The sequence below is a fragment of the Thunnus maccoyii genome, chromosome 7, assembly GCF_910596095.1.
Source record: "Thunnus maccoyii chromosome 7, fThuMac1.1, whole genome shotgun sequence".
In the NCBI taxonomy this organism is placed as follows: domain Eukaryota; kingdom Metazoa; phylum Chordata; class Actinopteri; order Scombriformes; family Scombridae; genus Thunnus; species Thunnus maccoyii.
This window is the reverse complement of record NC_056539.1, coordinates 24,645,980-24,662,315: the sequence shown is the minus strand read 5'-3', so window position 1 is coordinate 24,662,315 and position 16,336 is coordinate 24,645,980. Positions and strand designations below refer to the sequence as shown.

The following is a 16,336-nucleotide window of genomic DNA, read 5'->3' as shown; positions in this document are numbered from 1 at the left end:
CTATGTGTGAATATATAGTACCAGTCAATAGTTTTGACTGGTACTGTACCTGTAAGATATGTAACTTACATGTGTTTTAAATAGCCAATTGGGATTTTGACATAAAAATAGTTTAAACCATATTTTAAATTTAATTAGTTTCAGGTTGTGTTTTGGTGATTTTAAGTCTGACTTCATGTATTACACTTCTCTGCTGCTCTGTATTACTCCTCTATGATCCAGGTGTGTAGAGTGGAGGCCTCATTACCAAGTAATAATACAGGAGACCTCAAGGCTTTACTAGTTATTACATTGTAGTAAAAAGCTAATATATTTCATTTCAACAAATTTGAGCTTGCAAAATCAATAATATTATGTGCTTTTGTGTGTGTGTGAAAAACAAACAAAGAATATGTGTCAGTGATGTGTAGTTCGATCTACTGTGGTCTGAACAACTGTGCACCTTGCTGTCCTGAGCGTGACAATAGCGTAACATCTGCTATTTTCCACAGAGTCAGTGATGGATGAATGACGCCTACCAGCTGAGACATCAGTGTGAAAGAGTGCAATAAAGTAAAGCTGAGGCATGGGTATAATATTAGGTCACAATAATGTTTTTTTTTATAATAAGTTTTTGTAACTTTGTTAAGAAAAGTGCTGTAAAAGATGGAGTTTATTATTATTACAGCAAAACACAGCAAATCCAAATATTTGATAGACTGTTGTGGTACAATTGATGAGTTTTTATTGAACGTATTATATTGTCACATTTAAACTTTGCCGTTTCTTGACATTAGAGAGATGAGAACTCCAGCAACACTTGTAGTATGAAGAACAACTTTATTAGTTGACCAACGCGTTTCGGCTTGTAGCCTTCATCAGGATCATCCATGTTTGTTGACATTATACTGTTGCAGTCTGTGTTAATGCACTTTTGTTGGTTTTAAAGCATTTTATGCCAATAAATTGAAACCAGTCAGTCAGTCAATGACATGCAAGCACCTGATGGTCAGCTCACAAGACAAACACAGCTGAGCTCAAAGTGTCTCTCCTGCCCTTTTCTTTCACGTTGACATTGGGGAGGACATCTGCAGGTTCCAGACACACTGAATACACACACGCACACATGCATTAATGTATTCCCAAGCCATTTGGGCTTGTGCCTGTTTCATCTAGTTATCTAGTGGCTCTTGTTGTGAGATTAGTTCCCAGAGAAATGGGCGACCGATTGTCTCCTTGAAATACAAACAATCCCATTAGGACAGATTCTATCTGCAAACATCACATTTGCCTCTTTGGTTTTATATTGAATATGGAGTTAAAATTTCTACTGTCACAGTCTTAACTCAAGGTTTCCTGGAAAATCCAGTATAATATATATATATATTGCTCTTTAAATGCACTGTATTATACATTAGAGAAGGTTTAGATTTGGTTTCAGGGATGGGAAAGACACAATGAAGTCAGAGGTTTTTTAAAACTTCCCCCCAAAAGTTATTTAATTTAAATCATCTATTGTAGCAAAAAACATATTATGATAAAATCAACCATCATAAAAATGATAGTTTTAGAAAATTAGAAATACTCTAAATAAATTTAATTAATAAATTTCTGCATTATTGATACATTAACACTACTTAAAGTCACATTCAGTTTCCTTGATAGAGACTTGATACTTAATCATTAATACTGTTGTATTAACATATTTACTAAAGAACAAATTTGAGGAGCACTGTCCTTTACTGCCTATTAACTTTTTTTTTTTTAAACCTGAAAAACATACAAAAGAGGTGGCATTTTTTTCAGTTGAGTCTTGCCTATAGTCTTCCGCTCCGGCTGCATACATCATACATACAGTATGCAGCCTGAGAGGCGAAATCCAGGGCAAAAAAAGTCTACAAAGCACTCACTGCTGTTGATTGAGCTTATTTATAATATTTGAACAACCACATTTTCATTATCCTATTAAGACTGGAAAGCTAATAAAATTATTGCCAGGTCTTTGAAATGTTGAAAGTTGAACATTCTACATCATATGGCCAAAAGTATATAGACAACCAAACATTAAATTACATGTATATGATTGTTGAGCATGTCATTCCAAAATAATAGACATTAACATGCGGCTATGACAGCCTCCATTCTTCTTTGAAGGCTTTCCACAAGATGGTGGAACCTGGCTGCAGGGATCAAGAAGATCAGTGAACTTGGGCACTAATGATAGATGATAAGGCCTGGCTTTTGGTTGGCGTTCTGGGTCAAAGATGTTGGATGGGGTTGAAGTCAGGTTCCTCCACACCAAACTGGGAAATGGACCTTGCTTTATGCACAGGTAGAATTGTCATGTTGAAACAGGAGGTCTTCTTCAAACTGGTGCCAAAAAGCTGGAAGCATACTCCTGTTAAAAGAAATTCCCTTGAATGCTGTCACTTTAAGATTTCCCTCAATAGGAACGGAGGAGTCTATACCCCAAACTATGAAAAACAGCCCCGGACCAAAGGTTTATTGGGCATCCGTGTACTTTTGGCTATTTATTATTATTTATTCGTATCTGGAGGTGTATGGACGTCCAGCTACACATCACTGACCTTCAAATCCTCAAGTGTAAGAGTGAATTAAATACTCAAATCCAGTCACGACATTATGGCCTCAAACTTTTTGGAATATTGAAATGGAAAACATGTCGGAACTTTGTAATGTGATCAAAGCTAATAACTTCCCACCATGATGGGAGGAACCATCCCTGCTTGACCACATCTGCTACTCAGTTTGTCAATACCATACATCACTGTCACTCTTCTGTTAATGTACATTAAACACAGTGTTCTTTTGAATTTCATCAAACACGACTACAAATGTAACATCTGTTTTTTAGGGTCATTTACGTCATATTTGTCGTAATCTAGGTCATCATCTTTACCTCTCCAGGTTTGTGACTCAGTAATCAGGGCTACAAGACAAAACTGAGCTCATTATGACAATGAAAGAAGTTGTAGCTCTGATTACAGCCATCAATACACAGCTCATCAGTCCCCACTCGAGAGGAGTCGCTAGGTTATAATTAGGACAGCCTTTCAGAATAATGACAGAAACCTCCTATGGAAAACACTAGAGGATCATGAAACACAAAAGATCCTGGAAAAGTTCATTCATACTTTCCCATGGTAACAAAAGGTAAAATATGTATGTTGAAACCAGAGCAGCATACTGGTATTGATATTCAACGTATCCCTGGCTCAGTCTCATACCCGCATGCTTCAAGAAGTCCACCATCATTCCTGTGCCCAAGAAAACTGACCTCTGTAGTGATGGAGTGCTTTGAACGGCTGGTCAAGGATTACATCCGCTCCTCTCTACCTAGCACAGTTTGCCTATCATCCCAACCAATCAAGGGAAGATGCCATAGCACACATCCCCCACACCACCCTATCTCACCCGGACAAGAAAGGAAAATATGTGAGATTGCTGTTCATTGACTACAGTTAAGCATTCAACACTATAGTTCCCTCCAGGCTTGTCACAAAGCTCAAGGATCTGGGATTAAAGACCTCACTGTGTATGTGGATCCTTGACTTCCTGACAGGCAGACCCTATGTGGTGAGAGTAGGTGGACACACCTCTTCTACCCTCACTGGAGCACCCCAGGGCTGCGTTTTGAGCCCCCTGTTATACTCCCTCCACACATAACAGTGTGGCCACTTTCAACTCCAACACCATTTCGAGTTTGCCGACGACACAGCTGTGATGGGCCTGATCACAGATAACAATGAAAAGGCCTACCTGAAGGAAGTAGAGGACCTGACTCACCGGTGTCAGGACAACAACCTACTTCTGAATGTCAGCAAGACTAAGGAGCTGATAGTGGACTTTGGGAAGAAGCAGGGAAGACACTACGCTTCAAGTAGACAGCTTCAAGTACCTTTGTGTCCACATCACTGAGGACCTGACCTGCGTGCTGTATACTGACTCAGTGGTGAGAAATGCAAGGCAGAGACTGTTTCACCTCAGACGCTTGAAGAAATTCCAGGTATCCTCTCAAATACCAAGGAATTTCTAATCCTGCAGCATCAAGACCATGCTGACGGGAAACATCACTGCCTGGTATGGAAACAGCACCGAGCAGGACCACAAGGCCCTGCAAAGAGTGGTTAATTCAGCTGAACATACAATAGGCGGTGCTCCACCCTGCCTAAAGGATATTTACACCAGGCCATACAAGAATAAGGCTAGGAGAATCATTAACCAACCAACCAACCACCTGCATAATGGCCTTTTCTCCCTGCTGTGGTCAGGAAGAAGGTACCAGATACACCAGACCAGCACCAAGAGGCTCAGAGGGAGCTTCTACCCTCAGGCCACCAGGATCCTAAATCCTACACATATATTTATTACTATTACTATTCTATTCAAACTCTTTTTAATGCACAAATTGAAGGAACTGTAGGATTCCACTGTGATTGTACATTATAAGATTAGGTGTGACAAATAAACTTGATTGAATGATTGATTGATTGTTTGATTGATTGATAGATAAATGAATAACCCTCTGTCTGCAAAAAAATTATTTTGTTTGACAAAAGAATCTCAAATCTAGGTCCACTTACTAGCTTTTTCTCATAAATCTCAACCCTCTCACATAGTCTTCCTCAGCAGATGCTCAGTAGTCAGTGTGATAGATCTGTTGACCTGTCAGCTCAGCAGCTGTTATGATACTGGGCATAGTATTTTTAGGGCTTCTGCTGATGAATACAGTGTGATTTGGTTGAAAGCTCTGGTAAAGTTTGTTGAACCACTCCAAGGTCAAGAGTGAACTTTCATGCAAGAGTGTTTATGTTTATTTTGTATTTGTATAATTGTTGTACTTGTAGCTATAGAACATGATGTGTAATGATTCAGTGCTAAACTGTTGTCCGCAACTGTCTGAGGTTTCCCGATATGTACTCTGATGACAGATAACGTCACCAAACTGAAACAAGCTGAAAGAGGTAGATGAATCTGAATAGTTGAGTGTCTCAGGTGCTGCAATTAGGCTTATATAATGTTTATTTAATTGAAAGAGCCAGTAAGTTATTACTTGTTACATTTTAATTCAGGTCTTTTTTTATTGAAGTAGAAATAGTATCTCAAATGATGCAAAATCTCTTTAAATGTGCAAAAGCCTTCACCTGGAAAGGGTGTAGTGTAGCTACAGTTGTAGATAAAACAATTTCTCTTAATTTACATTTTTAACCCCCTTTAGATGTGACCTTATGGGAAAATGCTTTTTGGTTCACAGTATATGATCAGGCTCCTTCAGCCAGCTTAGCTTGTCAGCCAGAATCAGTATTAAGGTAAATCTCAGATGAATAAGATTTCTCTTGAATGCACGATTATTTTTTTTTAGTGTTTTCTAAAAAGTTTTTTAAAAAAAAGAAAAAAGAATACTGTTAAATGAAGCAGTAAATATTTCCTCTGTCTATTTTACCAATCAAAAAAACTGGTCTTAGTTTTCCACTACCATAGGGACCACCATAAAGCCTGTCCAACTAAACACAATATAATTTCATAGACATCCTAAGTGGGACCTCCACCGTTAATGATCAAACTGAAATATCATGTTGAGTATCACATCTCACCATCAGCAGCACAATAATGACCTGGATGATGGACTGTCAACATTGACTTTTTTCCTTTCAAATGCCCCAAACTGCTGTAAAGCAGAAGACAACCAGGCTATCAAAATGTCGTAAACAGATGAAACATCTGTTTGACTGCAGGGGGAAACACTTTGCATCACTTAATTAGCCATGCACTGAAGTGAAGGTCAGTGCAATCACAGCCTTGAATCATGTAATCACAAGGAGGTTGAGAAGGCTGCCCTCATCTAATGTGAGTGCTAGTCGAGGGGTGTAAAAGGCTGATGGCCGTCACTCTCTCTTAAACAGCTAAAAATGGGGACGGTGGGGGAGACCGGAAACATAAAATGACGTGACTGTCTAGAAGCATCAGGATAAACAGGGTGTGTGTGTGTGTTCATGTTTGTGTGTGAATGGGATGGGCTAAGACCCAGTTAGAGGGAGGTGGAGACATACTCAGCATTGATGAACTGAAAGGTGGATGGTATATAATGAAGGGAAGTCCACTGTGTGCTGCATCCTCCAAAAGACTTGACTCAAGAGAGAAGCTGACTAGATAACACGCAGCAGCTGCGGTGGGTTTGGAACAGCGGACAAAACAGACCAACAGCGAGATATAAAGGCCTGTATAGACACTCAGGTATCCAGCATGCGTGCTCTGGTGGTGTTGCCTATGCTGTTGTTTGCAGCCGTGTGTGTGGATCAGGTGAAATCAGCAGAGGCGAATGCAGTGAAGCTGTGCGGCCGAGAGTTTCTGAGGGCCGTCGTCTACACCTGCGGAGGCTCCCGCTGGAGGAGATTCCTCACTGAGTCAGACATGGACGGTGAGACATCTTTATTTTTATTCTCAAAACAGGAGATATGCTGTATATTGTTGTCAGAAATTATTATTTTTTTCCCCGTTAAGACTTTTAGTTACAAATTTGCATTTTTCAGGCCTTATTACAACCATATTTGTATAAAAGAAAGAATCATCAGGTGTAAATTACCTAAAGCTATTTTTTGGTGGATGTACTGTACACCAAAGTGTTACCTAGTATACAGTATTTCTGTAACTACTCCCATTTTACTTTTTTAGTCATAACTTACTTCCTGAGTATTTACTGTTTACTATTTTCTCCGGTCTTTCTTGCAAGGTGACTCAGTGATACTTCTTGAATAAATAAAATTTAAGTAACTTTAAAAAAAAAAAATTGTATCCTGTAGTTTCAGTCATTTGTGGAATCATACTCTTGTGTGCTTCCTCAATTTCCTGCAAAAGGTGACCTAAGACTTCATCCTGTTTATAATTGATATGCCTTTTTCACAGCCGATTTTTTCACAAAAGCATAGGTGTTACTAATGATATTAACAATGGCTCTGTTATATTCAAGATGAGCCAGCGCACAATACCAGCACCCTGAAACTGAAGCAGCTAAATGGAATTCAGCCATCCTTCATTTGATTATTCACAGCTGCTCTTTTTCTAATTTTCTTTTTCTTTCAACGATATTTTTCAAACCACATGCATATTTTGAATGTATTTTCATTGAATCGGGGGTTCAAAATTTGAGCCCACTAAGCTGCCAACTTACACCTTCTGGAATAAATTATTATTTTTTGAATGTAAGATCATATCTCACTGTTACCAGACTATGATGGATTCATGTTCTTGAAAGCTAGTGACAGTCAGCTTTTCATTGCATCCATATATTTTTTCACTAAGCACAAAGGGACAAGCATAATTCAACCAAATACTGTGATTGTCCTTGCTCCATGAACAGTATATACTATTAACTCAGTATTTGCAGTGGGTGTACAGGCAGACAGGTGCCCTCGCACAAGGACATGTTGTCTGCTGCTCTATCTTATTAGGCCAGAGTAGCCCACATATCATGATTAAATACTGGAGCAGTGTGTTCCTCAGGCAGGCTTGCTCTCTCTGCCCATCACACACACAAATAAACCCAGTTAGCCTATCAGCTGTGCTGATTAGAAAGAGTAAAGTGACACTGTAGAAGACAAATAGCACAGACTTAATCTGCTGTCATTTAGAGTTTCCTTATTTAATGGGAACATGGACCTCAATTAGACCTCAAAGATTTATCTCAAAACAGTTGTTCATCGATCACCTAATTAGAAACAACTGAAAAAAGTACCTAAAAAAAAAAACTAATACAACTTATACCTACAAACACATTTAGTCAAATTGACAACAGTAAAAGACTGACATTGGCAGAGATTGTGTGTAAACTTTTTGGACTAAATTGAACAATGTCAGAAGTGTTTTTTTGGTTTTTTTGTTCCAGGTCTGCCCACAGGGGAGCAGAGCAGCTTGGAGAGCCTGAGCAGCAGCAGAAGCAGTTCGGGCTCTGAGTTGACCAGACGGGACATGAATAACATACTGACCACCGTGTGCTGCCAGGTGGGCTGCAGGAAGAGCGACCTCACCTTCCTCTGCTGAGAACGACTCCTCTCTCTCCTCTTCTCCTGTAATTCTCCAAGTGACCAAAATGACTAATTCCTCCCATTTTGCCTTACTAGAAACCAAATCTAAATCATGCTTTAAGACAGTATGATTGCTGAGTGAACTATAATGGTCATTTCCCTAATTGCTATTTTTCAAATTGCATTTGATATTTTTGTGAGTTTTTACTTTAACTTGTAAAGACTGTAGATGTGAATGCGGACCAATGGAGCATCTGCGAACATGTTTGTAAACCTGAGCTGGAAGATGTGTGCAACCATAAAAATATATTTAACTATACTCAATGACGCAAAACTAACTTAAGGTAAATGCACTCAGGGATTTGATTTAAAGGTGCAGGATGTAGCACTTGTATCATATCCTACTCTGTGTAAGGAGAGGAAATACATCTCCGCCTGAGCTTACTATGTCCTGTATGTAGCGAGTATCCACAGGGTCGCAGGTTTGAAAAACTTCCATGTCTGCTTGTATGTATTTATAGAGAAATTGAGCTGTATTCTATCATTTCACTATTTTTGTCAAATAAATGTTCTTGCACAGGGCTTACATTCTGTGAGGTGTGAGGTCTTTTTAAAATCACAGTCCTCATACTGGACAATGCTTAGATAATTTCTGCAAAACCTAGTGTCAATGAGATAAAACACTACTACATGACAACAAATTAGCCAATGAATATGCAGTAGGACTACATACTTAAAGGATACATTCACAATTTTTCCAGTCTGTCTTAAAACAATAGTCAGGTACCCATTTGAACATTGAAAAAGGCTTGGTCGCTATAATCATTCCTCTTGTTCATACTGACCATTAGTGATGGGGGACAAAATTCACAGTCCTCGTTTTGAGCAAAAATATTTTCAAATGCTTATCTGAAGACAATATGCGGCTTTAGCTGTCTGAGTTAGTCAAATATAGTGGAAATCTTTCACAGTTGTCTTTTTAGTAAAATAAAATCCCTCTTTGTGTCTTGATGGACAGTGTTTTCTTTTTCAGCTACAGTGGAAGGATCATAACAAAGAGGGAATTTGGCACAACAGACAGTAACTTTGAAGGATATTGACTTGATTTGACTAATTTGGACGGCTGAAGCTTCATATTTGCTTCAAGGCTGAGGGTTTTGTCCCCAATCATTTACATTGAAAGTGCATTATGAAGGGATCTTCTAATGGCCAGTATGAACAGGAGGAAAGACAGCAAGAGATGTGTCAATATTCAAATGGGCTTCTGACTGTTGTTTTGGGACAGACATGAGCAATTGTTAACCCATCCTTTAAAGTTGTGACTGTGCTAAATCATACAAAACTACAACTGCAAACACAGGCATCCAGTTATAACTTTTATTGGTTTTGGAAAGAAGCAAACTAAGTTTCTCAGTTCATCTTAGCATTGTTATGTACTGTACAAAGAGCTTGCACATGTGTTTGAGGTTAACGGTACAGAACCAAAAGCATTCTGGCTTATAGCACACAAACACACTCCCTGCTCTTCTCAACATTAACACAGGTAAGTGACAACAGCACAACATGTCATTTCAGTACTATCTATCATCATGAGATGCCCCACCTTTTACTGCATGCTCTGCATGCAATAATAAATTACTGCAGGACAAATTCACCATGGAGATGAAGATCTGGAAAGTTTTGTTTCATTTTTATATTAAAAGATGCAAAGTTTTATCTGGCAACCAACAGACTGAAATCAGGTTTTGTTTTGTCTTTCAAGCTGAAAGACATGTCTGTAACCTGTAGTGTAGTGGTAATTTAAAACAGATGCATGATGGGATAAGTGTATGGTGGGCCTCTGTAGATAATGCTGTAGTGACTGTTGCACTGGTAGCTTCAAGATTCACCCAGAAGGTAACAACTTCCTGTGAGGCACATCGATTCATCCAGTCAACTAAATGACAGACTGACATGACTGACAGCAAATGTTACCAAGCTAATGTGGGAGCTAAATGGCACCAATCATCATCACTTCACATTAACAAATTAAATGCAACCTCACAGTAATCCACAATGCTCTTTCAGATTGAGTCTTCATCGGAAAAATCTGGTTAAGAACAAGATTTTAATTTGAACGACACAGCCCAGATCAGATTTTTTCACTGGCCAAATAACCACATATATTTAAAAACGTTGCCCAATCAAAAGTACTCTATCAGTGAATAAGAGTATTGATGTGAGGCGTGTTGTTTTCTTCACCTAAACCCAGTTTAAGATGCTTTTACGAAAGCTCTGAAAGGACTATGATTGGTTGCATTTAGCAGAATGTTGACATACAGTACAGTACGGAGAGCTTCAGATACACTTCACACACACTTTTTGTTCTTCATGTTGAGTGTCAGAGCATTCAGGAAGTTCAACATCATCAGCACAGTGTTTTTTTCACATTAAACAATATAACATTTTTTCTTTTTTAATCAGTTTTAAAAATATTCAGCTTATTCTCCTTAACAGAGGACTGACTGTCGGGGTACACACACATAAAATACAAAAGAAAAAGCATTTTGGTCGACTTAACCTCGCTCCACAACCGCATTCAACTCATGTCATCTCACAGAGACCGTTACAATTATGCAAAATAAAGCCATGGATTTAAGCGCTGGTTGGATGATCGGGGGTGTGCTCATGATATCATTTCCGCTCAGGGGATTCAGGTACCACTGAGGTAAATGGAAACAGGTAAGAGAATAGTGAGAAGCTTGTGGTGACGTATGGACTAAGTTCAGGAATAACTGAATGGGTAGATGTAGGAACTGAGAATGTTGGATCAAAACTTGAGTGTTTGAATTAAAAAAAAAAAAACAAGCTGGTCCCGGTAAACAAATCCTGTTCCAGTAGTGGTACCATAGTCACCAAACTTCATCACTGCAGTTGAGGAAAACTGATTGTTTTGTTGTCATTGTCTTGTCTTTCTTTAAAAGAATAGTTGGACAATTTGGGATATTTGCTTTCTTAACAAGAGTTAGATGAGAAGATTGATACCTCTCTCATGTCCCCATTTGTTTTATGAAGCTTACCTCAATGTTTCATTAAAACCACAACTTGTCATTTTTACTCTCTGATTTTTGTGCAAATTAAACAAACGAGGTACAATGTTAATTAGCGTTGATTCAGAGGTGCCATTTGTTCACTTTTGGACAGAGGCGGGCTAACTGTTTCATCCTGTTTCAAATCTTTATGCTAAGCTAACTGTCTCCTGACTATTGCGTCACATTTAGCATACAAACATGAGAGCGGTATCGATCCTCTCATCTAACTCTGGCCAAGAAAGTGAAAAAGCATGTTTCCCAAAATGTCAAACTACTGCTTTAAAGTGTGGACCTTGCCCATGGTTTAACTAACTCTACATTAACACTGCTTTCACAAAGCATAACACAGCATCCAGGAAGATATTTATCTTTTTCTTTAAATTACCCACCCCAGCCCATATATAGCTCAAATCTTCTGTTGCACTTGAGTTAAAAAATTATATCTGAAATAAATTCAAAAATTATACCTTATACTGTACACAGGTTACCCAACTACACAGATAACAAAAGAAAAAAAAAAAAAAAAGAATTCAAATATTTATACCTTTAAGGGTTCTGAGTTGTGTGATACCATTCAAATTCTATTCATATACAGAATCACATGTTTTATACAACAAATCATCGTCATCAATAAATAAAAATAGAATGCTGTCATGTAATCTGGAGTCTAACACTGCTGTCCTGGGAACAACAGAAAGGCTATCTGACAATACGAGGAAAACACCAAACGCCCTTTACTGTAAGATATATATTATTGATTTAAAATGACACTTTTTACACTTCTTTTGTTCTCACGGGAAAACATATTTTTCTTATTTTGCAACCAGTAAATTGATTTATCATTGCAGCTGCCTAACTGCTAAAAACCTCTCCATGTCTGTAGATTTCTGAGGAAATAAAATAACAGTTTGATTGACTGATCAGTGCATTTATCTTAAAAAGAAATATATAGATGTGAGTCAAAGTCATGTGACCCTGTAGTACCAGTAGGTGATGCATGAAAATCTTTTGAGTTTAAGCTTCCTTGTAGTCACTTGATCTTGTGTTTCATTTCGATCACACACTAGCACAAACAAGACATAACATCTTGTGACATCGTGTGTAAAACTGCATCAGATAATGCATTTATTTGCTGGCAAGAGCCAAACGTACACCCGCGTTCATGGCGAGACAGTGAGGACAGAGACCCAGAGAAGCCCTGACACAAGGATTACTTTAGAGGGCTGGGATTTTTTTATGTGCTAAAAGGCTGATAACTTGCCTTGTATTATCCTGGGTTCAACTCTAACTATTCCAACTTTGGATGTGTCTAAGGTTGAGGTGTGTCTCTGACCGCAAAGATCTTATTCGAGGATATTTCTACAGCCGCTTTTTTCTAGACTAGGGACAACAAACAACACGTCATCCAGAGCACAATCTGGCTGAACCTGGCTGGTCAGGCAGCTGCAGTGAAACTTTAAAAAACACCACCACACATTGACCAGAGGAGGATGGAGACAGAGGCACAGACTTCAGAGGAAGAAAGAACCCAGGTGTCTGAACTGCAGCAATACAGATGTTATGAAATGAATACAAATACAATAATTACATGACCTAAAACAGTTCCACGATGCTATATGTAAGTTATACAATACTGCTGGGTAGGCTGCGGACCTGTCATGTGGGTTCAGAAAAGGTTAATGGAGGTCTGTCCGGTCTGTCCTCTGTCCTCGGTGTCAACCTCAGTCCACTGGGATTGTTTTGTTCGACAGTGCTGTTCTCAGTAGCATGGGTTAGTTGTCAGCAAGATATTTTCCTGAAAGTCATCAACAAAATGCTTTTGGTTATGTCTCAGTCACTACAACTCAGATCTATTGTTTATGATGCACGATAAATTAATGTACAGCACTGTTTGCAAGGATGAGATGAAAAAATTACCTTTTTTAGCTGCACTGAGCATGAGACTAGCTAAAATGTAGTTTATTTATACAAATTCGAAGTTATGTATTCTTAATCTGCGATAATTATAGTTTAGTACTGAGAACGACATCATCTCATACAGTACTGTGGTTGACTGACTTTCTATTAGATAACCACCTAAATCAATTGAACAATACCTATCCTAACAAAATTATTACATATCGTTTACACATTGTCTCTTACAAAAAGGTATATTATACTATAATATATACTATACCCACAAATCAGAAATATAATAGAGAATACAGGTATAAGATTTCTAAGTGTAAATATAAATAAAAACACATATCCAAAAAAACAACAACAAAAAAAAAATTCTCAAGTGTAACAGATGAAAAATCTGACTAATATTCCTTTCTTATATTGTTATTTAACATCAAACAATGACAAATCATTACTTTTTTATGTGGTTAATAAATTACGTTAATTGCTTATGGAAAAATAAAACAATTTTTAAAAAAGGTTTAATCTTCTAGAAGAACTGGCAGAACTTTAAATTGGCAGTTGTGGAAAATGGAAAAAAAAAAAAATCGCTCTATATGCTGCGATTAAAATGGTAAACTGACCTGCGGCAAACCTCTTCTTGACGAGAGAGAAGCGGTATCCTGGCCCAGCCAGTTCAATGTCGCAGCCCGACAGGGTGCTGCCCTCACTGGTGAACTGCACCGCCAGTGGAGCTGGTTTACTGGGTCCCTCTGTTAGCTGGAAGCGTGCTAACAACGATCCCACACCTTAGGGAAGAGTTCATATTTAGAAACACAAGGACGGACGACTTCATCACTAACATTTCATAGACAGTGATGTGCACAAGGGGACAAGTTCAAAAATTCAAATGTGAACAGATATGTTAAGATACATCAGTCCTGGATCACACAATGAAAAATGCAGAAAGCAGATCTCTTCATTTGAAAAAGTAAATTACACATTATCAGAGGGGCTTTTTTTTTTTTACATTAAAAGGATAAAACATTGAAGTCATTCATGTCCAAAAGAAGCAGGGATAAAGTGATCATGTTTCAGGATTGATTGTGTTTTCTATCTTGAAGAAAATACATAATTTAGTTTGCTGTTCTTCTCCTGGAGAGCAGGTAAGCCCTGGAAACTTTCTGCCTTATATCATACGAAACAGGCCAAATAATTAAAGTAGGTTATATGACGTCAGTTTGTCATCACAGATGCACAAATCAAACTATTCTTTATCAATTGATTGTGTGTGTGTGTGTGTGTGTGTGTGTGTGTGTGATTTCTTCTTTCCTCGGAGAATAAGCACAATAAAACACAACCACAGTGCAGTGAGATGTTACACTGAATAGAGTCTTAAAGCAGCATATCAAAGAGGATTGCTGAGGTAATTGTACTACCGTTGTCACACAGTGGGGGGCATTGGTTACTTCAGGCAGAGCTGCCATCCTGTGGTATAGACGAACAAGACAACTGCCGATAAGGCCCCGATTTTTTCCTGGAGGACTAAAAGCACTACACTGTCTTCCATAGCTTGTTGAGCTGCATTCATGGCTCCTGGTGCAGATTGTAGTTCAGTGTTTAACATTGTCTAGCTCTGCATGCCTGCAGACTCTGTTACAACTCATGTGGGATCTGAACTCTGTCAAAGCTGTTTGTACTTTTCTTTTCATCTTAGAGTGTTTCTTTCCACCTGCTGGTTCTTATCTTGTAAAATAAGAACATTAACACAGACATTTTACTGGGCTATTCAACTGTTCTTTAATAGGGGGTCTCTTGGAGCAAAGCCCTCCCATGTGCACACCAAAAACTGATGTAAAGACTTCAAGAACTGATGTGATCTGGGTGACAGTAAAATTGGTTAAAGATTAAAGGGGGAACCCAAAAAGGAACAATTTGCAGAGATCTCCAGAAGTGTCAAAACCTGCCCTGATAATGGCCTTAACTAAATATAAGAATAAAAATGGGACTCCCTCATCACCTACAGTCTTTCAAGAATATTAGAATTACTAATTATTAATTATTATACTGTACGTACCTCCGTTTTCAGATTTCTGTGAGATATCAGGAATCTTCCAAAGGATTCTTTGCTGCTCTGCGTTCCTGTCAGGATCATAAGAGGGCAGAAAAGGAGTCAAGCAGGCAATCAAAACCCATTTTTACTTTTTTATCAAGTACCACATTTATAAAGCTTCTAAAGCCTATGAGACCAATTAAAGGGAAAACACGTAAAAGTGAGCACTTTACTGTCATCGTGGGTATAATGCTGATACAAACAATTTCACAGTGTGCAGTCAGGATAACCAAAGTTAAGTAAGACATCCCTCCCTGGAATTCTCTTTCTTTATACATCTTACCACCCTCTTTACCATATCATCCTGTTTAATTGGTTGGCTATATATTACATAATATGCTCAATGGTACTATTGGCTTTAACATCATAACAAAGTGAAGACTCTACCATGCAGCAGGAGGTAACACAGCCTGTAGTTTTGAAACCCCTCCATCGACAGGGACGAGGAACTGGACATTGTTAAGGGCCATCGGCGTTGTCATGGCCTCTCCGTTGTATTTGTAGTCTATCCTCAGGTCCGTGCTGGTGGGCTCACACCTCCAGCTCACAGCCAGATTCAGAGGAGTGGAGTGGAGACCCTGCACTGATACCTACACAAATACAATAATGTAGACACAACATAAAACTGCTGTCTTTTTTTTTTTTTTTTTTTTTTAAAGTCAATTCAGTAATAGTTTTGTATTTTTAATGCCCTTTTTTTTGTCTGCTCGTCTGGTGTGGTTGACTCCCTGAAGGCAGAGCTTACCTGATACTTTAACATGTCCACGTTGTAGTATGTCGCCTGTGGCTTCTGCTCTGCCACCTTCTTCAGATGAGAAATCAGGTTTGGCATGTTCACCCAAAAGTCCTTGGCATCAGCCTTGGCTTGTGTGGTGGTGTCGCTAGTGGAGGAACAGGAAGAAAAGCACGATCAAAACACAGACGTTTCACATGATCCTCTCTCATACAGTGTAAATGCACCCAGCTTCTCAGTTCTAAAATAATGTTTGACAAGAAAAATAATAAAAAAAAAAAATTGGCAGTAATGACTTTGGAAATTTGCAAAATTTAGTTTGTCAGAAATTTAATTTCAATAAAGAGCCACAAGAGGTCGTGCTTTGCACTAATTTTACAACAGCTATGTGGGGTTTTTATGACAAACATTTTTTTATTCTTGCTTTTATGACATAGAAATTGCACTACTGTGAAGCAATATGATTTTAGTTCCATAATGAGTGGGGGGTTTGGTTAACATATCAACATTAAAATGA

The 16,336-nt window shown here is 38.4% G+C and overlaps 2 protein-coding genes across 10 annotated transcripts in view; one reads left to right on the top strand and one right to left on the bottom strand.

The window, feature by feature from the left end:
- Positions 1–6,243: 6,243 nt before the first annotated feature.
- insl5a (insulin-like 5a) lies at positions 6,244–8,154 on the top strand. The gene is made up of 2 exons (XM_042417772.1): positions 6,244–6,418; positions 7,883–8,154. Exons 1-2 carry the CDS (start codon positions 6,244–6,246, stop codon positions 8,035–8,037), a joined length of 330 nt encoding a protein of 109 aa, XP_042273706.1. The 3' UTR covers positions 8,038–8,154.
- Positions 8,155–9,384: 1,230 nt separating this feature from the next.
- Positions 9,385–16,336, bottom strand: part of sgip1a (SH3GL interacting endocytic adaptor 1a) — an 84,301-nt gene continuing 77,349 nt past the window's right edge. For all 9 annotated transcript variants that reach the window (XM_042416298.1, XM_042416299.1, XM_042416303.1 and 6 more), the window contains 5 exons: positions 15,832–15,967; positions 15,474–15,676; positions 15,051–15,115; positions 13,618–13,782; positions 9,385–12,887 (listed from right to left, as the gene is read on the bottom strand). In XM_042416298.1, coding sequence (XP_042272232.1) covers positions 12,865–12,887; positions 13,618–13,782; positions 15,051–15,115; positions 15,474–15,676; positions 15,832–15,967 — 592 coding nt within the window. In that variant the 3' untranslated portion in view covers positions 9,385–12,864. The remainder of the gene's footprint in view (positions 12,888–13,617; positions 13,783–15,050; positions 15,116–15,473; positions 15,677–15,831; positions 15,968–16,336) is intronic.

Bases quoted from the DNA above. Each gene is read 5' to 3' on its own strand.
- insl5a (XM_042417772.1), top strand. From the start codon at position 6,244: ATGCGTGCTCTGGTGGTGTTGCCTATGCTGTTGTTTGCAGCCGTGTGT. The intron at 6,419-7,882 runs GTGAGACATCTT...TTTTTGTTCCAG, and splicing joins CACTGAGTCAGACATGGACG to GTCTGCCCACAGGGGAGCAG.